The following is a 27,133-nucleotide window of genomic DNA, read 5'->3' as shown; positions in this document are numbered from 1 at the left end:
TCATTTCTAAACCTCATTCCTTCTTGCTTTTGTTTTCTAATTGTCAGAGGGGGCCTGCACTCACCAGAGAGAGCCAGCGAGAGGGAGAAAGCACCCTCAATGGGGCGTGGTCATGTCACAATCTCCTCTTCTCTGTGTGTGTGTGCGTGTGTGTGTGTGTGTGTGTGTGTGTGTGTAGTATGATTTTCAGGCTACCGGGGCTAGGATTCAAACCACGGTCTGCCAGAGCATCCGTCTTTGGCAGGGACTCTTATTTTAATTTTTTTTTTTTTGAGAGTTTTTTTGCTATAGGGTGCATGCGCTCGCCAGACAGACAGAAAGAGAGAGAGACAGAAAGCGAGAAATCATCCCCCAGGGGGGATGGCCACGCCACAATCCCTTCTCCTCTATTCTCCTCTCGGGATCTTGGGCACGCACGCACACGTGCCCGGCGTGAGTTTCAAGCCACCAGGTCCAGGACTCGAACCGTGGTCGACTACGTGGGAGTCCAGCGACATAGACATTACGCTAACTGCTGGTCCCGGTAGGGACTCTTGAGACTGAGGCCCCACATTGGAGGAACTGTGCCTCGACGTGAGCAACCTCTGTCTCCTGGGTCACCAGTGCGATGCTGCAGAGTCCCTGAGGCCTGTTTGTTCTGAACTAGGTGGGTGTGACATGGCTGGGTGTGATGTGGCTGGCTGAGAGCAGACATCTGGCTGGTTTGGCCTGGGGCATCTCTCGTGACATGGAGTACTGGATATCTATTTATTATTAAGAATTATTTAATTAATTTTATTTACTATTATTCTTCAACTTAATGAGAGAGAGAGCTACCAGGTTCTGGACTTGAACTGTGGTCAACCATGTGGGAGTCCAGCACCTTAACCACCATGTCACCTGCCAGCATGGATTATTGCCTGTTTTTAAAAAGTATGGCCACTGGAGTGAGACGGAGAGAGAGAGAGAAAGAGAGAGAGAGAGAGAGCAGGAAAGTGAGAGAGCACCCCATGGGAGTAGCACCCATTTTTGAAAAAGCTTTGCTATAGAGTACGTGTGCTTGCCAGGGACACAGGGAGAGGGAGACAGAGAGAGAGAGGGCACCCCTGGGAGATGTCACACCACAGTGCCTTGTCCTCCATTCTTCTCTCAGCATTTGGGCACGCGTGTGCACTCGGTGTTTTCCAAGCCGCTGAGTCCGGGACTTGAACTGTGGAGTTGCCTGTGTGGGATCCAGTGCCTTAACCTCCACTGCACCTGCTGGCACATGCCCATGTCCAGGGTCATCTTTTCCCCCTCCTAGGCTATATTGCTTCATTTTTGAGCCTTTATTTTAAGCACTCGTACTTTTCAAGCTTTGTTTCTCTGTGGTTTCCACCGTAGGCCCCTGTGGCGTTTCGGTCAGCTGACTGACTGACTCCCAGGAGGGCTGCGGGCCGTCACGCTCAGTCCTCGGCAGCTCAGCGCCCTGGCAGCGATGGCGTTTGTGTTGAAGCTCACTGAGTTACTGTACTCTAGGGCTCAGCACTCATAACCCACGCAAAGATGGCACCCAGGTACTAGAACGTTGACGACAAAGTTGTACCTGATTTAAGGACTACAGTTTTTACAGCGTCAGTGTCTTCTGTCAGGCATACGGTTCTGTTTTATTTTGTTGATACTTAAAAAGGTAGGTAGGTGTGTACAGTTGCAGGCTCTGTGTAGTCCGCAATGTGGATTCCGTTTCTGGGAAATAGCGTAGCATTTACTCTGCACATAATCAACTTTATTTTAGCAGAGCAGGGCTACTCTGTCCCTCCCCACGCCGAGGGCAGATGCACTGAGGTCACAAAGGCCTGGGTCCATTTCTGTCTCTCCTAAAATTCAGGTGTTTTCAGGGAGTCCCTAAGAGTCAGTGTGAAAGGAGTGTCTTTGCCTGGACCTCCCAGGAGCAGCCAGATCAATGCACCCTGAGCCTCACTGCCCAGAGGTTGACCCGCCTCGTTCCAAAGGGAGCACTGAGCAGGTCACCAAGATGAGACTGAAATAACCTGGACCCTTAGGAGAAGGCCGTGGAAATCCACACGGCTGGAGATCGTCAGTTAGAAAACACACACCGAGCCTCAGAGCTCCGGTGCTTTTAGGTGTGCCGCGACGCGACCGCACCCGCAGAGGTCACTGCAGGGTTAGCAGCTAGCGGCTGTCGGCTCTGTTGGCAGGGAGAGGACAGGAGCATGCCTCATGTCGCAGGGAGGATGACCTAGAGGCGTCTGCATGATGGGAGCTTCTGGGATTGGCTGTGTTAGAGCTCGGTGGTGTAACTGACCCCTGGCCTTCCCGTGGCGGTGCCCGCTTTCCTCAGCACCCTGACCCCAGGCCTGGGCTCCCAGCTCAGGATCTCGCCCGGCTGCCTCCGTTCTGGGTGGTGTGTGGCACGTGGGGACGGTGCAGGACCAGGCAGCCCGTGTCCTGGCCTCCCACGGCCCTGCAGAGACCTACGTGTACCTGTGCTTGGTCCTTGTCACCAGGGAGAGGAAGGGGAGCTGCTGGCTCCATCCTCAGCGCCGACTTCTGGGCTTTAAGGGATCAGGGTCCCTGGATTGCGTGGACTGTAGCTGGAAAAAGTGGAGATTCTCCTTGTTTATCGATTGATTTTGGAAAGCAGAGGAGGGGTGAGGGTGCTGTGAGGTAGGTAGTTGCAGCGTCTGCACGTGAGTATTTCATCCGCAGCATCTCCGCGGCTCCCGCCTGTGGGTCCCGCTCCTCCAGGCCAGCCCCTCGGCCCTCGGAGCTTCTCAGAGGCCTCTGCCTGGGGCACAGTCCTGCGTGGCCGAAGGTGGGGCCATGCTGAGAAGTGCCCTGCAGTGATCTCGCGGTGTGGACAGCACAGAACACACGCAAACCGGATCCATGGCCCTGGCACCCTGGGTGGCAGGGGCCGTGTCCACGGGCATCTCGCGGGCACAGTCAGACGCGCAGCCCGTGCTGGCTGGCAGTGGCTGGCCACGTGGCTCTCTCCCCTTTGGAGTGTTCACCCCCTCCTCCCGCCGAGCCCTCCTGGCTGCTAACGGCTGAAAGCGCCCTTGCTACAGACCAGATTCGACCCTCCTCGCTTTCATTTCCCTCCCCATGGGGGGCCACGCTGGGGAGAGGGACTCCTCACTTTCCCATCTCCTCCGTCTCACCCATCCATTCTGGCTCCAGCCCACAGTGGCCCCTACGCACGAGATCTGGACCGTCCCCGGTCCTTGCCTCCGACCCTTTCCTTCCCTGACGCGTTCTCTTCCTTTGGCAAGACACTCCCCTTCCTGGCCTTCCCGGCCTCTCTGAGCCCTCGTTCTCACCACCAACACGCCGAAAAAAGCCCAGGTCTCTCTGGGCGCCAGCACACCCCTGCCTACGGAGCTGGTCCTCCTGTCAGCTGTTCCGTGACACCGGAGTTAGCAGAGAGCCGCGGTCCCCGTCCCCACGGCCCACGGCCCACCGTGGCTCTCCTGCTGGCTGAGCTGGTGCGCCCCAGCCACCCAGTGAGACTGGAGAAATGAAGCAGGGTTTTCCCGAGACGGCCGCTCTCCACCCTCCCTGTCCAGTGGCCTCACTCCGTCTCCTCCCTCCTAGCTGAGTGTGGTCTCTCCGCACCCCTGTCTTCCTCGCGGTCACGGACTCCTCCTGGCATAAGCTCCCAGCTGGAGTTCAGCCCCGTCCCTGCTCTGGTGGAGACTGTCCTGTCGCTGACGCTCAGGCGCTCCGGGGCCTGGCCTGCTTCCGATTCCTGCAGTTGGTGGCAGCCCCGTTCTCGAGGAAGGCTCGACTGCTTGTCCACGCGGTCGAGCTCTGTGCTCCCACTCCTCCCTCAGTGTCGCGTGGTCGTGTTGGGCATTGGGTGTGACTGGAGCGGTTGTTGTCTTCCCGTCACTCTCAGCTTCCCCGGGCCACGTGTGTACCTGCTAGGGCCAGCGCGGCCCCTCGGAGGGTCGGAGTGGCTGTGTCCTCTTCTTTGTCGAGTGAATTAATGTGCTGATGATATTGCAATGATCTGTGTTTTTGAAAAGCTTGTTTTTTTGCGATTCGAACATGCCTTACAATTTTATTCGTTATGAGTACTTTCCTGTACGAGCTTTGGAAGGCGGTGCCCACACAGCCTCGGCCTCAGTGTGTCAGGAGTTGGAGTAGCAGAGGTGCATGGCTGGCCGTGTGGGCACCGGGGCTGGGCCGTGTGGGCACACGCCACCTGTCTCCAGCCCGACTCCAGCTGGCACATCATTCCAGGCCGGCGGTAGAGCTGCTGGGCCTTCAGCCTCTGCCCTTCCCACGGCCAGAGTGCATTCCCAGCCTACCTCGGGGGTGGGTGTGCGCCCGCCTTCCTGATGACGGGTGGCAGGTCCTGGCAGGTGACCTGCTTACCGCCCCCTTGCCCTCGATGTTAGGAGGCAGGCGCCTCTGGGGCCCACAGGGGACGTGCAGTGCGTGCCCTCGGCCTGTGTCACCGCAGCCCCATCGGCCTCCCCGGGGCAGGGTATAACAAGAGTGGCCCCTGGGAGTCTTTCTCTGGCCATGGAGCCACAGATTCTTGGTGCCTTCTGCCGTGAGCCTCGGGATCCGGGAGGGGTAGCTGGGGAGAGCGAGCACCCTGCTGCCCGTGGAGAGGCCTCAGGCTGTGGGGGACGGAGGGTCACCCCCGGTTACAGGGATCTGTACCTGCTGACCAGAGGCGTCTAGAGGGACCACGTCGCTGCCCTTTAGGGGCGAGATTTATAGTCTCTCTGGAGCAATTGTGCCCAGCAGGCCGGCAGTGCACGGGTGGAGCCCACGGTGACAACATGGAGCAGACGCAGTTCCGTGTCCGGGAAAGCTGCATGCGAGCCTGTCCTAGCGCCCTCTCGAGAGCTGCGTGACTTCATGTGCTTTTGCTTTTCTAAAGGAGTCTGACATTGGTCGCCGGTGGATAATTTAAATCATGGTGTGTTTCCTCCCTAGGCCCCGGCCGAGATGGTTGGCGAGAACGAGGAGATATGTGACGACACCTCCAGTCTGGGGGGCACCGAGGTGAGCTGATTCTATCTTGTCCCGAGCGGTGTGGACGAGGCCTGGGCACACGGGATGGAGCCCGGGTTTGGTGGCACCGTGTAGGCGGTGTCTGTGGTGGGCAGCCCGCGGTGGTGGGCGGTGTCCCGGGACACCGTGTGGTCATGTGGTGTGGGAGCTGGCGCTCTGTCCCCGCCGGGGGCTCTGGCGGCCTCCTGTCTGGCACCACCCGCAGCACCACGCCCGTCCTGAGACAGCACTGACTCACGCGGCTCCCGTGGGGAAGAGACGGACGTCACGGTTTGTTTTCCGAATTCTGTCTCTGGCTTTTTCTTTCCAAGGAAGGGTCTTGTTTTAAGTGTCAGTCTCAGGCAGTGACCGTGTGCCAGGTCTAAGATACCTGGACTGTCCCTGTGTCCTCGGGGGGCAGAGGTGAGCTGGGGACAGCCCACAGTGGCCACTTACTTTGCAGCTTGTGCTGAGCTCTGTGGCCTCATACCCGTGGCTTGTGAGCACCTGGGCACTCAGTGCTGCCCTCTGCCCGACTTGGAAAGGGGCATGGCTGGGGAGGAGGTGCTCCGCTAAGGGTTTCTGCAGGCTTTTTTTTTATTTTTTGCTATAGAGCGCATGCGCTCCTGGACTGAGGCAGGGAGAGGAAAAGTGATTTCTCACCTCCCAGGAGGGATGGCCATGCTGCACTTCCTTCTCCTCCATTCTCCTTTTGGGGTTTTGGGCATGCTTGCCACGTGTGCCTGGTCACATGTTTCACGTCACCAGTTCTAGGACTTGAACCTCGGTTAACCATGTGGGAGGCCAGCGCCTTAACTGTCATACCACCTGCTGGCCCCATTATTCACTTTTCTTTCTTTTTCTTTTCTTTTCTTTTCTTTTTTTTTTTTAAGAGGATTTTGCCTGAAGACTCATGTGCTTGCCAGAGAGAGACAGAGACAGAGACAGAGAGTGAGAGGGGACATGAGAAATCACCCCCAGGGGGATGGCTATGCCATAATCCCTTCTTCTCCATTGTCCTTCTGTAATCTTGGGCATGTGCCAGGGGGCACGCATGCACACACACACACACACACACACACGCACACACATGCACACACACACACACGCCCAGTGCGATTTAGAAGCTACCAGGTCCAGGACTCCTACTGCGGTTGGCCATGTGTGAGTCCAGGAATATTACCACTGCGCCATCTGCCGGTCCCTCCATTGTTTAGTTTTAAGGAACATGCCAGGAGCTTTTGATCTAAAGCAGTGAGGGGCCAGCAGGTGGCATGGTAGTTGGGGATGTGGGACTCCCATATGGCTGACTGTGGTTCAACTCTCGGACCTGTCAGTTTGCTTTCTCACTTTCTTTCTCTCTCACTCTGTCCCTCTTTGGTCAGATTAAAAACAAATAAATAAACAAACAAACAGATAAATTAAATTAAATAATAAGAAAAAAACAATTAGTATTTTTTTTTGGAGAGGTTTTTGCTATAGGGCGCGTTTGCTCTCCAGACAGACAGACAGAGACAGAGAGACAGAAGTCAAGAAATCACCCCCCTGGGGGATTGGCCACACCATGATCCCTTCTCCATTCTCCTCTCGGGATCTTGGGCACACTAGCACATGCGCCTGCTGGGTCCGAGACGCGAACCGCGGTCGACTATGTGGAAGTCCAGCGACATAGCCATTATGCTAACTGCTGGTCCTGAATAAAACCAATTCTTAAAGCAGCCAGCGAGAGCATGCCTGTGAAAGTGTGCTTCTGAAATGGTTCTGGCTCGGAGGCAGTCCACATGAACCGTGCCCTCGGCCCACCTGTCCCCCACCGGCTCTGGAGCCCACGTCCCTCCCTCCAATGACGCCTTCAGGTCCCCCCATTTCTGCCACAGAGTGCAGGCGTCGTACACCCTGAGCGGAGCTTCTGTGCCACTGCCCTTCTGAGAGCCCGTGGCCTTCCTGGCATAGCCCGAACCCAGGTGTCTGACCTATGTCAAAGCTTCGGAGGAAGGAGGGTGACAGGGGCCTGCCACAGCGTCAGTGATGAAGTGGGGCTGGGGCAAGCGGAGCCAGTGCTGTCTGGTCAGAGCCGTGCACCCGCTCACACGCGTGGTCCCCGCTCACACACGCCGTCCTGCTCGCACACGCCGTCCCGCTCACACACGTGGTCCCCGCTCGCACACGCCGTCCTGCTCGCACACGCGGTCCCTCCCCGCTCGCACACACCGTCCTGCTCGCACACGCCGTCCCGCTCGCACACGTGGTCCCTGCTCGCACACGCCGTCCCGCTCACACACGTGGTCCCCGCTCGCACACGCCGTCCTGCTCGCACACGCGGTCCCGCTCGCACACGTCCTGCAGCTCCTCAGGCCACTGCTGAAAGCAAGCATCCCTGAGAAAGGGGGGATGAGGAGCGTCAGGGACTCATGCACCTCACAGAGAGTGGCAGAGCCGGGCTTGAGCCAAAGCCTGTGTGTTCTCCCCGGGAAATGCGCTGGCTTCACATCCCCTGGGACACATGGGTGTCGACTGTGGGCTTCACGATCCGTCCCTCACAGGCGGCCCCTTCGGCAGTGCCGGGTGTGTTTTCACAGCGTGTGGGATTCTAAAACCACCTAGATCTTCAGGGCCCACACCCTCCGTGGCTGACCCGCACAGGTCGGCGGTGGTCTGTCCTTGGCCTGGAACTCCCCGTGGAGGTGAAGGTAGTCCTCCCTAAATCCCCCGAGTCCCAGGGCACCTTATGTGTGCTATAGTGGCCAGGAACACTGAAGGTGTCCTCCGAGGAGCTGCCGTGGCCGGGCAGCCCAGTGACTCCTGTCTGCCCCCTATAAACGGGCCTCACTTGGCAATTCATTCTCATGTTCTTTGACACACTGGTCACTTGGCGTGTGTTTGATATTGGCTGTATTAGCATGTTTAGGCCTGGATCGTTGGCGTGGCCTCCCCACAGTGGCCTGTGACTATGGGCCCAGAGCTCATTTTCGCGCCCCTCAGTGTCTGACTTGTGGCAGGTGTTTCATAAATGTCTGTGGATTTGCTTCGAGTTCCCTGTGACTAAGTTGCCTAAAGTGAAGTGTGTAGTCTTGGGGTGAAAAGGTAGCCAGCTTGCGAAGTTTTAAGAGAGCATGTTGTTACGGACGCGATTTAGAAATATAGGGACTCAGGGGGCAAGGCCTTTAATAGACACGACAATGGACGACTATCCATTGGTGGTAACGCGCGTGGTAATCAAAACATAGATGAATCAATAAGCCCAAATATTTGTTATGTTTCTCATGTTTGGGCACAGGGTTTCTGCGGTCTTTTCTGCATTGTTTGTGGGAAATACAGATAAACAAACCCGCGCTCTGGATGGGAATCCAGTGTCTAGCACGCCCACGGGACTGCCCAGCAGCTCTACCTAGACAGAGGGCTGTCCCGCCCAGTACTCGCTCCTGTCCCTGCCTCCCAGCCTGGACGCCGCGTCATGTCTGGCACTTAAAATAGTCCCAGAGGAGGGAACGGCCAGGGCCTGTGGGATGCGTGGGTCCTCTCGGCCCTCCCTGGGGTTCCCAGAGCGTGTCTGTCTCGCCCTGGCTATGCCCACGGCGCACTGGGAGCCAGCAAAGCCCGGCAGAGCCAGCTGGGCCGCGCTTGATGTTCCGGCCTGCCTCTGACCGTGCTCACACTCCGGCAGCAGTTTTCCTCTTAAAAATGGACACTGCACCTTAACTGCATCATGTGATGAGCCCATGGGGGACAGTGCAGACGAGGTGCACTCGCCCTCACTTGGCCCTCACATCTTAGTTTCTAAAAGCCACATAAATGATTTAATTCAAAGCCCAATAGGAAGAAAGGCAAATGAAGTAAAAAGGAAATTCAGAGAGAAGAATATAAACCTCCAAAGACATGAGAAAATACATCCACATTATAATTTAAACAACGTAAATAATAAACAATGAGGTTTCCTTCTCTCCAGATCAAATTCACTACATCCAGTGATGAATACATCCAGATTAAAGATGTATTGAATTGGGCCAGCAGGTGGCATGGAGGTTAAGGCGCTGAATCCCACGTGGCTGACGCTGGTTGAGTCTCAGACCTGGCTGCTTAAAAGCCACGCTAGGCACGTGTGCATGTGTGCCCAAGATCCCACGAGGAGGACAGAGGAGGGGGGCTGCCGTGATTGCTCACTTTCCCTTTCTCTCTCTCTGTCTCTGTCTGTCTCTGGCAAGCACGTGTGCCCTATGGCAACAATCTTGAAGAGAAACCCTTAGTAACAGTCCCCTTCTCTGCAGATAGTCACGCACTGTATGAAAAGTCTTCAGTAGCTCATGGAAAATGTGTATTATGAAGAAGCGATGCATGGATTTTTTTTTTTTCCAAAGTAAACTTGTATTTTAATTCTATTTTCTGCAAACTGTTTGATGTCCTCTCCTATTTCTGTGTGAATATAGATGCAGGAAAGCAGTGATGTGTCTCACTAAGGTCAATGTATACATCGGCATTGCCTTCTAAAAGGGAGTCTAGCTCTTTCTATTCAAAGTAAACATGCGCACAGCTTTTTAAATCATCGTCTCAACAGCTAAGACTGTCCGATGACTGCAGTGTTAGCGGTGTGCATTCCCCGGCAGGGCGGTGTGATTCTAGTGCTGAACGGAAGCCCTTCAGGTGCATGCGGCACCGGAGGAGGGGAGGAGGGGGCCTCCAGACTTGCTATCCCTAGTGGGAAGACGGGGGAGCAGCAGGGGACAGGATATGCTGCTTTGGTCTGGAAATGTTTGATGAGCTGCGTGTGAGCACAGAGGATGGAGGACAGGGAGGGCGAGTACCCACGGAATGCAGGGGTCGGAGGGACGAGGCGGTGCCGCGGTGGCCAGGACGGGCGTGTGCTTGGCCTGGATGTCACAGAGTCAGTCAGTGCCATTCCTGCCGGGAAGGGAGGTGACCTTGCTGTGAAGGGAGTAGAGACGGGGCTGTCTGCCCACATAATAGCAGAGAGCCAATTGCCCTCTTTCTTTTTCTCTCGTAGGTAAAAGAAGAGGGAAGGCTTTATGACGACCCCGAGAGGAAGGTTTGTACCAACTATCTCTAATTTTGTGTTTGCTATTCTTTGTTTTTGGAGAGGTTTTTGCTATAGGGTGCATGCGCTTGCCAGACAAACAGAGAGAGACAGAGAGATAGAAAGTGAGAAATCATCCCCCAGGGAAGATGGCCATGCCGCAATCCCTTCTCCTCCATTCTCCTCTTGGGATCTTGGGCACGCACGCACATGCGCCCGGCGTGAGTTTAAGCCACCAGTTCCAGGACTTGAACCACAGTCGACTAAATGGGAGTCCAGCGACATAGCCGTTATGCTAACTGCTGGTCCCTTGTGTTTGCTGTTCTGAAGCCAGAGCTCACACGGGGTCAGGGGACCCCCCCGTCTTGTCAGGTGCTTGTTGGAAACGTACTTTCATGCTCTGTCACACACCACCACACCCTGCTCCCTGGAGCGAGGCGCAAACTCCGAGGGGAAATATGCCATTTCCATGTAGGCAGAGGGGCCGCTGGGAAGGCAGCTGAAATGCAGGCAGGTGCGGTGGGAGGTGAGCGGGGCATGGCTCCGGGGCCGTGGCCAGCACAGCTGGGGGCCCTTGTGCAGGGCCACACCTCAGACTCCGCCACTGGGCCCAGGAAGCGTCAGTGTGGCAGCATCTCACCTGGCAGCCAGGTGTCCCAGCTCCGAGTGCCCCTCCCTGTGGACCCCGCGGTGGGGAGACCTTGGCTGTGCAGTGCACTGTCATCTGTTTGGTCCCCATTTCCCTCCAATCCCTTGTCACGCCGTGAAGAACGTGGGCCGTCGACACTGTCCCAGAAGGTTGCCTGGTCAAAAGCAGCCTGTGGCAGACAGGGGGGTCTGACATCCGCTTGACCGTCGGGCCAGTGCTCTGTCACCAGCTGTGTGTCGTCGGGAACATGTCTTAAAGTCTCAGAGCCTCCCCTTCCTCCTGTCTGAAGTTCGTTAGATTGTTTATATCGAAATCAACCACCGGGGTTAGAATATGTACCAAGTAGGCATGGTGTTTTATTTTTATTATTAGAGATACCCGATTTGCCAGAGTCCTGGCCACGTCCTGGCAGAGGGCACACCCAGCCACAGCTCCGTGTGTGTGGATCCGAGTGGGCGGATGTGCAGGCTTTGCAGAAGGGCTCCTCGCTCACAGCAAGGTGCCCTTTCTCAAGTCCCTTAACCTCTCTGCGCTGGATTAATTCCACCCACGATTGTGTTACCTGTGTGTACATTTGCTCACCCGCTAGGAGTCATTGAGACGATAGATGGCCAAGTTTCCGTAAAGTAGAACGTATCTGTGTTTCGATGGTCTTTGTGCTTAAATTCGGTAATGATGGCCCACATTCCTCAGCTTGATATTAAACACGCACTCCCACCCGGAACTCCCTCGTCGAAATCGGCGTGATCAGTTTTGTGTCTGGCATTCAGTGCTCTGAAGCTCTCAGCAACTATGCTATGTGCTCTGCTGGAGAAGCTGCCCTGGGCTCTTCGGGAGTGCTGAGCATAAGTAAAACCTGGCTTTCATGTCGAGCGCCTGGAGAGTGCCCCCTCGTCTGCACATGCGTCACTCTTTTCATCAGACTATTTTACCAAACGCCACGCAAGGAATGAGGGGGCACGGGGCCATGCGATCCGAGTCTGGAATACAACGCCGTTGCTCTGAGCCTGTCTCCTCTGTAAACCGGGAGCCTTCCGTCTTGCGGAGTTAGTGCAAGAATGGTAAATATTCAGAAAGTGCCTTCTTTGGTGGTGGGGGCGAAATTGCAGCTATTGCTATTATCCTGCTGTCGAATCAGGATTCTAACAGGCTTATTAGCACTTTATTAAGATTAGAACGTATTTCTATGGTGTTTTTTAGCATCACACACACAATACCTAATGCACATCATCCTCAACTCTATTTTTAAATTAGAGTTTCTCCTATGGCATTGCACTTTCATTTTCAAGTTTAAAGTACTTTGTTGACTTATAAACCGTTTATGTTTATTATAGAATTATTAGCAAATACACCTGAGAGAAAAAGAGAAAGTAAATATACGACTGGTGTGCTCATATCTGTTTTCACTTTCGTGTGTTTTCTCTAAGATGTTTTCCGTTTTTTGTGTACGCATTAAAAGGATCATGCCTTTGGAGGTAGATAGAAGAATCTAAAAAATACTACGCATCAGTGCCGAAGATATTTTCACCATTTAAATATTTTTAAAGGTGCTTCAGAATGTTGATTTATTTGTTTGAAATTGATATAAACTTTTCTTTTTTTTTTTTTTAAAGATATTTTGCTATAAGGTGTATATGCTTGTCAGAGAGACAGATAGACAAAATGTGAGAAATCACCCCCCAGGGGAGATGGCCATGCTGCAATCCCTTCTCTTCTTAGAATCTTGGGCACACATGCACACATGCCTGATGTGAGGTTTAAGCTGCCGGTTGTAGGGCTCGAACCATGGTCGGCTACATGGAGTTCAGCAATGTAAACGTTACACCATCTGCTGATCCCTAAACTTTTCTTTCTTTCTTTTTTTTTTCTTCCTTTTTTTTGGAGAGGTTTTTGCTATAGGGCGCGTGCGCTCACCAGAAAGACAGAGAGAGACAGAGAGACAGAAAGCGAGAAATCACCCCCAGGGGGGATGGTCACGCCGCAATCCCTTCTCCTCCATTCTCCTCTCGGGATCTTGGGCATGCATGCACACGCGCCCGGCCTGAGTTCTCAGCCGCCGGGTCCAGGATGCGGACCGCGGTCGACTATGTGGGAGTCCAGCGACATAGCCATTATGCTAACTGCTGGTTCCCCCCTAAACTTTTCTTTTCAAGTAAAACTGCCATTCAGGTTAAAAACAGCAGCACCAAGGACGAAATAACGTGTGAATCGTGTTGGTGCGGAATTCTCCCAGAGCCGCGTTGCCAGTTTGCTTCTTGAGCATCATCTGTTCTGATTATTTTATGTCAAAGCAGGATTTAAAAAAGGCAGACTTGGGGCCAGCAGTTAGCGTAACGGCTATGTCTCTGGACTTCCACGTAGTTGATCGCGGTTCGCGTCCCAGACCCGGTGGCTTAAACTCACGCTGGGCACGTGTGCATGCGTGCCCAAGATCCCGAGAGGAGAATGGAGGAGAAGGGATTGTGGCGTGGCCATCCCCCCTGGGGGGTGATTTCTTGCTTTCTGTCTCTCTGTCTCTCGTCTCTCTTTGTCTGTCTGGTGAGCGCACGCGCCCTGTAGCAAAAACCTCTCCAAAAAAGGGTAGACTTATATTTTTTACTGGAAAAATATTAGCTTGATTTCTCATTAAGTCTAAGTTTTTTTTTTTTTTTTTTTTTTTGAGTTTTTTGAGAGTGTTTTGCTATAGGGAGTGTGAGCTCATCGGAGGGACACAGAGAGAGACAGAAAGCAAAAAACCACCCCCGGGGGGATGGCCATGCAGCAATCCCTTCTCCTCCATTCTCCTCTCAGGATCTTGGGCACACACACATGCCTGGTGTGGGGTTTAAGCCACTGGGTCTGGGACTTGAACCATGGTCAACTACATGGGAGTCCAGAGACGTATGCCATGTGCTGGTCCCAAGTCTAATTTTTGATTATATGAAAAACTAAGAGCGACTTAAGCAGAAAAAAAAATTACAGTGAAATGGTGGGCTGTTGGGAAAGTCATGACGCATTTTTGCATGGAAAACACAGAAAAATACGTCATGGTTTTCCAGACAACCAAATGGATGGGATGGTTTACTCACTAACAGTTTAACCATTTAAACTAAGGTGACGAGCCTGAGCTCTAGATGTCACTCACCTGTCGTCCTGTCCCTGACGGACGTAGCTCCGGGACGTGCGCTAACGACACGCTCTGAGCACGGGTGTGCACGTGCTCCCCTCCGCATCGTCGGGTACCGCGAACACAGCGCTGTCTGATGCACGTGCAAGACAGATGGCCAGAGTGACAAGTTCCAGGCGCAAAGTGTGAGAAGATGAGCCGATCATTGCACAAAACTTTAAAAGGCTTCAAAAATCAAGTGTAGTTTTGATTAATAATAAATGTCTTACTAGGAAAGCTAAAAAGTACCTCCCATGCGATGCTGAGCACGCACGTTTGCAGCCTGTGCAGTGGCTGCCCCTCGGGGACGCCAACGCCGACTCAGTAGGCCACGTGCGGCCCTCAGCACGCTGGAGGCAGCCCGGGACCCGGGAGCTCCCGAATTGGATGTCCTCCTGCCATGGAAACAGCAGATTCCATTTGCCTTGGAAGCAGGTAGACTTTGGCCCATTGGAGAAGCCAGAATGCCAGAGTGAAAAATGACCAAGCCACATGGATGGAACTCAGGTGTGTTATTAAATGTATTCCCTAGAATATCTGTAAACTTTAAATACATACATACTTACATATATATGCCACACATGAATAGAACTAAATGTATCCCCTGGAATACCTGTAAACTTTAAATACATACACTCACGTGCATATATACACCCATATATGTGTGTGTACACATACATACATACATTTATACTATGCAGGTAATTAGTGTCACTTGTTCAAATGAAACCTGGGTGCCTACAAACTGAGGACTTAGGACTCCAGTGCGGACTGAGACTCGGCGCGCCACCCGACCTGGCAGGACAGTGTCCAAGTCCTTTTGTGCTCAGTCTGCAGATCTGCTGTGAGCTAGAATCAGTGGAGGAGACCCTCTCAGTGGCGAGGGTCTTTTCCATGGTGAGTAGTAATGTGTTTTGACAAGTTTATCATTTGGTCTTCTTGACCAAAAACATTCTGTTACTAGTGTTGGGTTATTTGAGGCAGAACAAACGGTGCCCAGGCGAGAAAAGGCAGGTGTGTGGGTCTTACCTGTGCAGGTGTGTGTGGTTCTACCTGGCAGGCCATGAGTCCTCCTCCGGCCTCGACTCCCAGTCTTTCTCTGCACCGGGTCTGGTCCCAGCTTCTCGTAGAGAAGTGCCATAGGGCAGGGCCAGTGCGACGCTGGCTTTTCTGGTGTGTGTCTCAGTGTTGTGTGGCCTCCCTCCCAGGAAACAGCCCATCCTGGCCTTTCCTGTGCTCTCTTCTTTCAGCAGTTAGGCATGGCATATTTTTAAATATTATTTTATTTAACTTTAGCTATTCATTTACTTTAATTTGACCAGACACATACACACACACACACACAGAGAGAGAGAGAGAGAGAGAGAGAGAGAGAGAGAGAGAGAGAGAGAGAGAGAGAGAGAGAGAGAGAGAGAGAGAGAGAGAGAGAGAGAGAGAGAGAGAGAGAGAGAGAGAGAGAGAGAGAGAGAGAGAGAGAGAGACAGTGAGAAAGCAAGCTGCCAGGTCTGGGACTCAAACTGCAGTCAGCCATGGGGGAGTCCAGAGCCCTCAACCACCATGCCACCTACTGGCCTCAAAGGCATGGTATTTTAATCATGTCCTTTTCAGGGTATATGTATATACATATATATAATTACGTTTATTTTACATGCAATCACTGTGTATCACTCCAGCATATCAAATGAATTTTCCCATCATGGATACACGGCATATCGGTTCAGTCAAAGACATTCCCATGCATGTTATCACCGACAGGTAATTTTCCATTTCTGTGTCCCTTAAATGTTTAGCTTCTTTCTTTCCCCCCTCGATTCCCTCCCTCTCACCTCTCCCCAGACCCCGGCCTCCTCACGCACTGTCTCTCTGTGCTTTTATACGTGTATCTGCTCCTCTCTGCCAAGGAGAACCACTGTCGGGAAAAATTCGCAATGTCCCAAACCTAAGGTCAGGACTGGGCATAATAAAAAGAATCTTGGTCCTGTTGTAGCTTTTAGTCTTTAGATTTCATGTTGTTGGTGACCGAGAAATTTCAAAAGAGAATTTGACTTTGGCTGGAGTCATAATGCCAGGAAAATAAAGAAGAAATAGAGTGTGACAGGTCCTTTCGATACGGTAGTTCCAAACCCTGAGTGGGTCTGTCTGGTCCATGCTGTGGGCTCGGTGAATTAGGCACGTCCTAGTTTGTTTTAACTTTTCTTGGCACGATGACTCCAGCCAAACTGGCGTGGAGCTCACTCACCGAGAATGAAATCTCAGACCGAGGGAGGGTTGGAGGAGGCGGAACTTGCCTTGGAGGAGCGCTTGGTCGGAGTGCCTCACTGACCCTGAGACAGGGTCTCCTGCCAGTATTCGCCAGAAACCTGGGACGAGACCAGGTTTACAGAAGTGAGTAATCTGCTGCTCGATATAAAATCAAGTGGTAAATCAGTGAAACCTTTTTATAGAAGGCCAAGTAGTGGTTGATGCAGATGAACGTAAATAACATCTAAATGACTTCCTGTGTTTAAAGAACGGCCAGGCTCAGCAGTGGGCGCTCCTCCCAGGTCCCACCTACGCAGCGCTCCCTGCCACGCTCCGGCAAACCCCTGCGTGATTCACTGTCAGCGGTCAGGCACTGTGTGAGCCGGTCAGCAGACGGCTTTCATTTAATTCATGCTGCCAGAAATGCCGATAAACCAGGGTTTTTTGATCTAGCTTTGTCTCTGGCTCAGGATTTCTGTGACAAAATGAAAATGGCATTGATTCTTCCCCTGACTTTGAAATCCCACCGCCTGAGCAGTATCTTTCTGTTTTTCCTCTTTATCATCTTGGCTGTCCCATAGCCAAGTATTTTATGGCTTCTCTAAGAGGCAAGGTCAATATCGATCGAGTCCGGATTCCCAGAAGCTAAGTGTAAGTCGTCGGTCATGCCAAGCGTGATTACGTGCGTCGTTATGAAGAAACGTTTAGCGATCACGGCTCTACAGCAGTAACACTGAGGTCCCTTCCGGCGGTCTGGTTCACCTGATTCAGGTGACACCCAAGGTCTTTTCCTGGGGAGAAGATGCTGTGTCTCTCCCAAACACACGGTGTGTGTCTTCACAGGGCTCTTCCTAGTGAGACAGGAGGCGTCGGGCTGTTTTCTACTAGATCAGACGTGGACGAATGAGCCTGTTTCTCCATGTGGGTGCGGTGTTGCATTCATGACAGTCCTAGGAATCACAGCGAGGGAACGGAAGGAAGAGCAGCCATGGCTCTGGTCCAGGCTGGGAAGTAACAGTGGGAAAACCAGCCCACGGGCCTGTACTCACCACACCGTCCATCCTGCAAGTTCTGTGCTCTGCGGTTGCTGAGCTCAGGATGCAAATTCTCTTCCTCTTTCCCCAGTGGACCTGCGTTCGCTTCCCAGCACCCGTGGGGCCTGATCCTCGCGCCCCTCCCAGCCCTGGATTTGTACAGCGGCCTGGGCGCCATCCCAAGGCCAGGCGATGGCTGCCCGCCTTCCCTTCCAGCAGAATGTCCTCCTCTCTCCGTCACTGCCTCTGGGCAGGGTGCAGAATCCAGGCCACAGGCTCTTTGTTTCTCAAGCGTGTTCCTGATTTATTTCTTGACCTTGACAACGGGGACAGGAAAGGAGGTAAGATTCAGCCGTGCGCCCAGGAGGCGTCTTCCGTCAGCAGTCGTCGTAGGCCCTTCGTTTACCTGCCCACTTCCCGAGCAGTTGTCCGCAGTGCTGCCCGTTGCCAGCAGTGATTTTAAGCAGATGCACAAGTGTCTTCCTTCAGGCCTGGCAGGACGTAGGTGAAGAACAGCGATGGGGGTTTGCTGTGCGCAAACACCGAGTTAAAAGTCAGCACAGGTATCTCCCGTGCGGCGAGAACAGATTAGATAACGGATGTTGTCCACCTTCAAGCCCAAACTCTAGTGCCTACGGGGCAGCCAGGGCCAGGGCACAGAGAAACAGGAATAGACCTTTCTTGGTGCAGCCAGACGGTCCTTCTGAGCTGGGAGTCTAGCCCTGGGGTCTGGAGGAGCCTGCCCCATTCCTCTGTGTCTCACGGTGCACGCTTGGCTGCGGGTGGATGGGTTTCTACTGAGACGTGACCCAGAACAGACAAACCCTTGCAACAAGGGGAAGGAACAGTACCATCCGTACTGACACGTGTTCCCCTTGAGTTACAGAGATGCTGTCTGTATCTTTTATTGTATTAACTTTTTAGTTTATTTATTTATTTTTAGTGTTATCAGGCCCATGCCTTTCCAGAGAGAGAGAGACAGAGAGAGAGAGACAGAGAGAGAGAGACAGAGAGAGTGAGAAGTCCTCTAGTGAGGAATAGCCGTGCCACAATCCCTTCTCCTCTCCTCTTCTCTCGGGATTTTGAGTACGCATGCACACATACCTGGTGTGATTTTCAAGCTGCTGAGTCTGGGGCTCGAACAGCAGAGTTGGACATGTGGTATCCAGCACTTTGTCTCCACGCCAGCTGCTGGCCCACTCTCTGCAACTTTTAAAACACACGCATTATTTTAATTGAAGAACGTATATGGCCAATGTATAATGCACATCGAAGGGACCAGACAGGATTTCAGTTTTATGACGGGCTACATTACACAGGCAGCGCTGTAGATGCAGTCTGGGCACGGGCAGTGATAGGCCCACTTGCATTTCTGGGAAGGGCTAGTGAGAACTCTACTGGCCGCCTACGCCACTCCGTGACGGTTCTTCCAGGTGGATTTATTACTGAGCCGCTCTGAATTAACAGCCAGATTTTGAAGAAATAAGTCTCTTCTCCCATAAGTAGTCTAGAGGAAAGAAAATAAAAAATGCAAAAAGGAAAGAGGCCTGAAGGCCCACGGGCACTTCGAGCTGACGAATGAGGTTGTTCGGGCGCCTTTTCCCCTCCTGTGGACCTGGCAGCTCTTCCGCGAGAGAGTGCCCGGGCCAGAAGGAACGGGGCGCTGAGACTCACACAGAAACGGCAGCAGTGCCAACACACGGGCCGGGGGTTTGCTGTTCTGGTCGCTTGGAGAGTCCATCCCCGAGGTTGTAGAGTGGCCCCCCATGTCGAGGCCTTAGCTCCCTGCTTGTTTTTTTTTGTTGTTGTTTTTGTTTTTTTGAGAGGTTTTCGCTATAGGGTGCATGCGCTCGCCAGACAGACAGAGACAGAGAGACAGAAAGCGAGAAGTCACCCCCCAGAGGGGATGGCCACGCCACAATCCCTTCTCCTCCATTCTCCTCTCGGGATCTTGGGCACGCACACACATGTGCCCGGCGTGAGTTTTAAGCCACTGGGTCCAGGACGTGAACCGCGGTCGACTACGTGGGAGTCCAGCGACACAGCCATTATGCCAACTGCTGGTTCCCAGTATGTCTATCTCTTTATGGAGGTCCTCTTTCAAGTCATGGAAGGATTATCTCTTCTCCTGGAATTGGTTGTTGGTTTTCTATTGCATCTCATTGAGTTTTTTAAAAGTTATTTTTATTTAACTTTATTTATTTATTTTAATTTGACCAGAGAGGGACAGAGGGAGAGAGAAAGAGGAAGTGAGAGAGCAAGCCACCAGGCTGGCCATGTGGGAGTCCAGTGCCCCTAACCACTACGCCACCTGTCAGCCCCATTTTTTAAAAGTTATTTTATTTAACTTTATTTATTTATTTTAATTTGACCAGAGAGGGACAGAGGGAGAGAGAAAGAGGAAGTGAGAGAGCAAGCCACCAGGCTGGCCATGTGGGAGTCCAGTGCCCCTAACCATCACGCCACCTGTTGGTCCCATTTTTTAAGTTATTTTCTTTAACTTTACTTATTTAGCATCACATTGAGTTTTATTACTATGAATATTATGAATTATTTTCTGACATTCTGCAACCTCTTGTGCTTCACCCGTTGTCGGTGAGCAGTGGTGATCCTTTCAGAGGAAGGCGTTTTCTGATGCTCTCTTCATTTTTGCAGCTCTGCTTTGATTTTTAGTCATCTGATGGTAGACTCAGCCCTTCCTACTTCTTTGGCGTATGTTTCTGTAGCTGTGTGCTCCTGTACTTCTTTACGATATGCATAAGCTCCGTGCCAATGTTCCTCCTCTTGTGTGTGTGGCAATGTGGAATCCACACTAGGAATTTAGGGTGCAGGTATTCAGAGGGAAGATTTTCTTCTTTTACTGCCAAGGGAGTTATGGGAAAAAATAAAAAATCCCTCCAGAGTCTCCTACGGGTGTTTGGTTCTTGTATACCCAAACTTAGCTGCCCCTAATGTGGACGGTTGAGCTGACAGGTCAATATAAGGTGGCAGACCACTTTGCACAGTGTGTAGGCTGGAGAGCCCCTTCCCCCACAGCAGGCTGGGCAGGGTCCCTGCTGATGAGCTCGAGCTGGTGGCTTGTTTTGGGCCTGCCTGTTATTCCTTCTGTCTCTGGGATTGCAGGGTCTTACGGTTGCTCTTCTTTCTTTCATTTATGGTTATTTTTTGGTACTACACCAAAACTTGACGAATGAGCCTTTCTTTTTTTCCAATTTATAAAAAATTTATGATTTCTTATTTATGTTTAATCATTATACATCTCTCTAGCTGTCAGGATTGTAGGTATGTACATACATATGCCCAGCATGTTTTTCAAGCCTCTGGGGCTGGGCTTTGAACCCCCATTAGCTATGTGGATCTGGCTCCCTTAACCACCAGGCCACGGGCCAGAGCGGAAGGAGTCCCCCTTTGCTCTGAGCCATGGGCTGGGCAGAATACCGTGGGCGAGGTGGCTTGGAAACAGCAGCCATGTGCATCTCGTCCTGAAGGCTGACGTCCTGTGTCCGGGCGCGGGCGGACTTGGTGTCTGGAGAGGCGTCTCCTGGCTGATGGATGGCGCCTCTCCCTGTGTGGTCAAGGGGCAGAAGGGGCGAGGGTCCTCTTATAGAGCATTAATCCCACACGTGGGCTGCCAGCCCTACGATCTAGTTACCTCCTAAGGCTGCGCCTGTCCGTATGGAGACCTTGGGGGTGAGGTTTCAAACACTCAGGCCCCGCGCCCTTCCTGAGCCTCCTTCTTCCTCTGAAGTGTGGTCATTCATCCCTTGGCCCTCGAGGGTCACGTGCCCGTCCCTGCTCTCTGTCGTGTCTGTATTGTCCATCGTCCCTCTCCCCCGAGGCTTTGTTTTCTCTAGGAAGCCGGGGTGCCATCCCCTTGGGAAGCTGTTCTGGTCCTCCGGACACACGTGGCTCCCTGCGTCACCTCGCCCGTAGCCACTCACTACCTGAAATGTGGTTGGCGCTGGTTTTGCGAGAGGTCCCCTGGGAAGGCACTGCCCTGCTTCTCCTGTTGGAATCCGGCCGGTCCTCAGTGACCCGCGGTCCCGCGCCCCCTGCCTGTTCTCAGGAACCGGTGAGCCCTGCGGTCTCCTCGGATGGCCCTGCATGGCCTCTCGTGACCACTGACTCAGACTGCTGACTCAGCGATCGTGCCTCACCTCCTCTACATGCTCTCCTGGGACTTTGTGTTGGGCACAGCACCCTCTGCCTTGCCCCCCGCCTGTGCTGTCTCTGCCTGGGCTCCCTCTGTCCTCGCTCTTGGCTGCCCAGACCCCGGCTCCTTCTGTGGGTGGGTTTACCCCAGGGACTGAAGCCATCTGTTTCTTGACTGCTCGTGTCCCCGTCATGTTTCTGAATGTCCGTCCGGACCTCTGACGACTGTTTTCCGAGTCCTTACGGCGCCTGTGCCTCACGGTTTCCTGTGCCCCTTCCCCTCGACCCCAGACACGCTGGCCCTTGTCTGTCTGTGGCGCCGGCCGGGGAGGGGCGGGGCTTGTCTGTACTCCCTCTGCTCTGTCTGCCCTGTTTCCAGGCAGTCGGTGGGCTCTTGGCTCCAGCGCCTCGTCACATCCTCCCTGGCCCTCTCTGTGCTGGCCGATGCCGACGCTGACGTAGGCGCGTCTTCCACCCTTGTGCATTATGGGTGTCCCTGTCGAAGCCGCGTCCGACCTCCTCTGAACCCACCCTGACACTCCAGCCTTCGGTGGTTTCCGAAATGCTGGAGAACTTGGTATCGGCGCAGTCGGACTGCGGTTCTGTGCCCCCTCGGGGTCTCCATTGCCTAGTTATTAATCGGCCCCTCGTTGTGACGGTAAATCCTTCGTGGCAAACACCACACCTTGCACTTCCCCGGGAGCTCAGGCTGTCGATGGCAGAGCCCTGGGCAGGTCGTTGGCGCTCAGAAGAGAACTGGTGATCGGGTGAAGGCTGGTGTCTCCGGGAAGACGTTCACGGGGATCAGGATCTCTGTAGTCTCAGTCTCTGCAGCTGAAATGCCCTCCCGTTTTCAGGAAGGAGCTGTTTTCTGTCTGCCTCCGTGACTACTATGTTGAGAAGGCTTGCTCCTCTTCGGGTCTTGCTCCTACTGTGCTTCTGGCTTTTGCTTTCCTGACTTGATTCTTCAAGCCTCCGCGGTAGGGATGATAAACTTAGGAAGGACAGACTCAGCAGTTCTTTGCGATGCATTTTAGAAACATTTTCTTGCCATGTTTGCACTTGAGTTTCCAAGGTCACAATTACTACATTATTATCATTATTTACTAGAATTATTATTTATCAGTAAATGGCTTCAACATTGCCATTAAAATTTTGACTTAAAAATCTCATTTCTTATAGAAAAGAGAAGGGTATTCTTTTGAGTGCAAACACGGTATAAGTAAGACGTAATTGTTGCAGAACTGGCAGATGGTGTGATGGTTAAGGCGCTAGGACTTGCACATGACTGACTACGGTTTGAGCCCTGGACCTGGCAGCTTGCTTTCTCACTCCCCCCGCCCCTGTCAAATTAAAAAATAATAATAAATACAATTAAAATAATAATTTTTTTTAAAAAGAGAGTTAATTTTTGCTCTGATAGACATTTTAGAAAATGGTCTTAACATAATTCCAAGGTACTTCTCCCTGGTCTGTGAGACAACTAAAGAGGTCTTTACAGCAAGGACTTTAAAAAAAAATATTTATTTCCTAGAGTGCTTATACCTGCCAGAGAGAGACAGAGGGAGAGTCACCCCCATGCGGTGTGGTCACGAAGCAGTCCCTTCTCTGCCATCTCTCCTCTGGGGTTTTGGGCAAGCACGCACACACGCTCGAAGTGTTTCTCAAGCTGGAGGTCCAGGACGGAACTGCATGGTCAACCACCGGGTTCCAGCCTCCTAGTGAGCAGCCCTGGGGCTGGCCCTCCAGCAGGGATTAATGTCACCTCTTACCCTCATCTGGCCTCTTGGAGATATGTGGAGTGTAGACTAAGGAACGCCTCCCTTCTCAGTGACCTTCCCCGTCCAGCTCCACTCGACAGACTGCTGTTCACAGCTCAGAAATACGAATGAGGGCAGGTATGGGTGTGGACAGTGTCACATGGAGAGTTCAAGTCCAGTGTTTCTCTTTCTGAGTACACGGATAACTGAACACAGGGGACCACCGAGTGGCCTTGCCCCAGTGAGACGTCGCCAACCCCGAGCCCCAGAGGTGGTGTTCAGGGCTGGTGACGGGTTGCCCACCTCACCCTCTGCACACTCTCCAGACGGCACTTTGGACCAGCGAGGACTGAAGCTGCAGGTGGGCTAGCCCAGCAATGGCGGGACGGGTCTAGAAGCCATGGCTAGGGGTCCTTTGTAACTGTGAGCAGCCTAGCCGGATTCCGGGTTGCCAGCTAGGATGCGGTGGAGAAAGTACGGGAGCAGCTCTCCAGTGGGTGGGGCAACGGCTGCCGGCTCTGTTTGATCCTCTCCGATCTTAAGCCGGGGGTGGGGGGGGCAGGTGGGCGGTTCTGCAGAATCTCTTTCTTCAGTGGCAAGTGGAGCAAAGGCAGGGAGCTGCCCGTTGGTGTCATGGGGACCTGAGTCCGCGTTGTGACCCCGGGAAAACGCCGATGGACCAGTAGTGTGCCATCATGGCCCATATTCCCGCTGGGCTTCTGTGGGGTGTCAGAAAGCATCGTGAGGCATTTCAGAGGCAGTGACTACGTTTTGCACAGAGGTTCCTGGTGTGCAACCGTGAGGAGGCCCTAAGGACTGGCTAGTTGTTAAAAAAAATAATAATAAAGAAAAGAAAAAATAAATTAGAGAACCAGCAGTTAGCGTAATGGCTATGTCGCTGGACTCCCACGTAGTTGACCGCGGTTCGCGTCCCGGACCTGGTGGCTTAAAACTCACGCTGGGCACATGTGCATGCCCAAGATCCCGAGAGGAGAATGGAGGAGAAGGGATTGTGGTGTGACCATCCCCCCTGGGGAGTGATTTCTCGCTTTCTGTCTCTCTGTCTTTCTCTGTCTCTGTCTGGCGATCCAAAAAAAAAAAAAAAAAGAACCTGGCCAGTCGTTTCCCACGTGCTTTCCCGACGCCGCGTGCCAGACCGGCGGTCCCTAAGAATGGTTTGGTAAGATGCGATACCGAAGTTTCTCACTTAGCACTCATTTTTAAACTGTCTTGCGAGTGGTTAAGTCATGATTTCTTAGTTTTTATTTTTCACGATCTCTTCATTTTTGAAAAACGTGTTATTTTGCACCAGCGCCTCTGGCCACTGCCTGCTGTTTCCTGAGGCGCTGGAGGTCTGTGGCTCTCGGCCCTTCGCAGCCTGGCCTGTTTGCCCTTGTAACTGTGGGCCTGTCCTGCCCCTGTGGGCCTTGAGAGTCCCTGTGGGCTGCTGCCCTGGGCGTGGTCCCAGGGGCTCCCCTCGGGGCTCTGCCCCCTGGCTCCTGCTCTGTGGCAGGAGGGAAATGGACCTGGCTGCCGGGACTGTGTGAGGGTCTGAGGGCCGAGGGCCTTCCTGGGGGTTTGAGCCCCGGGGTTTGTTTCTCTCTTGCTTTGAGCTGATTCCTGGCTGAGCCATACCCGCAGGCTCCATGTCCCCGCAGCTGCTCTACACGGCTGGGGCTGTGTGCGTAACTGGGCTGCCAAAGCCAGACCCCTGAGCAGTCTAGCCCTGGGCTCGGTCACCTTGGGGTTTCCCTTCAGAAGCTCGCTGGTTTCTGTCAGCACCGAGCGTAGTTTACACACCCTGGAGTTTGCAACCTCTCGGCCCGTGTCCCTCGACGACAAGGGAAGGTTAGTATTCAGGGAGGAAGCTGCCCTGGCTGTCCAGTCGGACCCTGGGCCTCGGCCCCCACGCTGGCTCCCCTCGAGCCTCCCCTTGTGTCTCTGGGTGTCCAGGGGCCGCCATGCAGAAAGGCTGGGATGTGGGCAGCGGGCTGTGGGTGGAGGGGCCTGCCCGGGGTGGAGGGCACGGGTGCGGGAGTGAGGGAGCTGTCTGCACCGCCGCCCACCTCCGTAGTGTTCGTGCTGTTTTGAGCACCCGTGGTAACTGTGTTCTGGTCGTTCTTCCACGGGAATGTCTGAGCGGACAGGGCAGTGATGGAAAGCGTGGAGTAACCGTGGAATCGGCGTGGTGGGGCTGCAGGTCCTGGTCTCCAGCGTGGCTGCCCAACTGGTCCACCTCTGGGGACCGGCAAGAGCGAGGCTGACCTGGACATGCCGGGGGAGGTGGGCGCCGTACACTCCGGCTTGGTGTTTCGGCAGGTCCTGGTCGAGCGCTTCGGCCTCCGTCCTGGACTAACCCCTGTCACCATCGTTTGTCTCAGGGGTGCAGTGGTCGCTGAGCACGCCACCGAGCACCCTGTTTACAGTGGAGAGAACGTTCCCGCTGCTAACGCTGGTGGTTTCTGTTTCAGGAAGACTATTCACGAATGTGTTTTAAGAAAAAGTTTCCCTTAAGACACAACACAAAGAAAAAAGGTACGTCACGTAGATGTCAGAACCTTAGAAATGTGTACATTCTGTGATGACGAGCCGCGGACGACTGTTACGGACAGCAGGTTAAAGTTTGTCTGGTGAAACATCAACCATGCAGAGATCACCCCATGGGAGCAGATTTCACTCCCTGCCTGCTATCTCTGCCCCGCCCCCTGCATCCCTGTTACAACACTCCAAATCAGAAACGCCTTTCTTAAATCTTGCTGTAACTGTTCACTTATAGTCGTAATTCTCCACCTTGGTAGCTTTAAAGTGGTTTCCAAAGAGTTCCCACGTGTTGGCTTGCTGGGGTAGCCCAGGAGCCGTGAAGAGCAGGGAAGCACTTGGCAGGTTAACCAGCATGTCTGGGGAGGTGCTTAGAAGGAGGACCTTCTGGAGTGTCAGCTGTCAGCTCCCTATTATGTAAGTGAGCATCTTACAGCCGAGGAAACCGGGGCACAGAGACAGGAGGGCCCTGCCGGGGTGCCCCGGCTGCTTCCTGTCACTTCCTGTGTGGGCCGAGGCTCGAGGTCTGTGTGCACTGGGGGAAAATCCAGCGGCTCGTCCCGAGGTCTCCCCTGTGGCTGAGACCTTGGACCACAGCTTTTGTGTTCGTGGATATGATTTGGTCCTCAAAATAATGCATTCGTGGCCTTCTCTTAAAGCCTCTGTGATCACGGTGTCCTGGGAGGTCAGTGGCAGCGGGGACTCCCGTGCCCCTGCGCGTGGTATCTCTGTGGCTGGTCCCCTCTCTTGGCCTTCCGGGTCTGTACTCGGTGTCCCTCCGCAGGAGGGCCTGCATGTTGGGCCTCTCGAAGAAGGATGTGGGAGCGTCTTTGCCAGAGGGGAGGTTGAAGGGGACCCTACACACTCATGGGTGGGCAAACCACCCCATCCTGTGGGGACTGGCACCCTTGGTCACACTAGGCGACTTCTCGTAGCACTAACATGTGGTCAGGATTAGACAGCTGAGCCCTGACAGGAGCCGTGAGGGGACAGGACCTTAACAAGAGTGGCCCCAAGGTCATCTGTGGTGGGGGACGGCGCTCGAGTCGTGTTGGGCCCCGAGAAGCCGTGCCAGGAGGGCCATGGCTGGGGCAGGGGCGGCTTTATGTCGGAAGCAGTGTGGGCCAGCGAGCTGGGTGAGGGAGGTGTCGTGGGTGGCATGAGAGCTCCGTGTGGGAGGTGACCCTCCGTCCTGTCCGTTTTCTGTGGACCGGGGTTAAAGGCAGGTGACAGGGCCTGGCTTCGGGGACCCCCATGCCTTGTGCCACTTTGAGTCTCCGTTTCAAAATTCTTCCAATGTCGACAGTCCCTGAGTCACAGCCTGTCAGCCGCTGTGGGAGGCTGGGGCGTGTGTGCAGCGGCTTCCCCTTCCCGGCCACTGAGAGTGCGTCGCCGGTGGGTTACATGGTCAGCAGATCACCAGGAGGTTTCTGTTTGTTTCCAGGAAAAGAGGTTTGTAAAGTGGACCCCCAGATGCTAGAGCGCGAAGGGGGAGCTTGTACCACGCAGGAGCAGACGCGCCCCTGGGCTCCCAATTGCTGCCTGGTGACCAGAGAGGGATAGCTGGGCACCGCGGTGGGTGTGAGGGATTCC

General features: G+C 53.6%; 1 protein-coding gene across 1 annotated transcript in view; it reads left to right on the top strand.

The window, feature by feature from the left end:
- The window catches only part of DCDC2C (doublecortin domain containing 2C), an 81,432-nt gene that overhangs the window by 41,633 nt on the left and 12,666 nt on the right, over positions 1 to 27,133 (top strand). Inside the window, exons 8-10 of the mRNA XM_014589769.1 lie at positions 4,936 to 5,004; positions 9,992 to 10,033; positions 25,474 to 25,537. Coding sequence (XP_014445255.1) covers positions 4,936 to 5,004; positions 9,992 to 10,033; positions 25,474 to 25,537 — 175 coding nt within the window. The remainder of the gene's footprint in view (positions 1 to 4,935; positions 5,005 to 9,991; positions 10,034 to 25,473; positions 25,538 to 27,133) is intronic.

Source organism: Tupaia chinensis, unplaced genomic scaffold (genome assembly GCF_000334495.1).
Source record: "Tupaia chinensis unplaced genomic scaffold, TupChi_1.0 Scaffold000377_5, whole genome shotgun sequence".
NCBI classification, from domain to species: Eukaryota; Metazoa; Chordata; class Mammalia; order Scandentia; family Tupaiidae; genus Tupaia; species Tupaia belangeri.
This window is presented reverse-complemented; position numbering and strand designations above follow the sequence as displayed.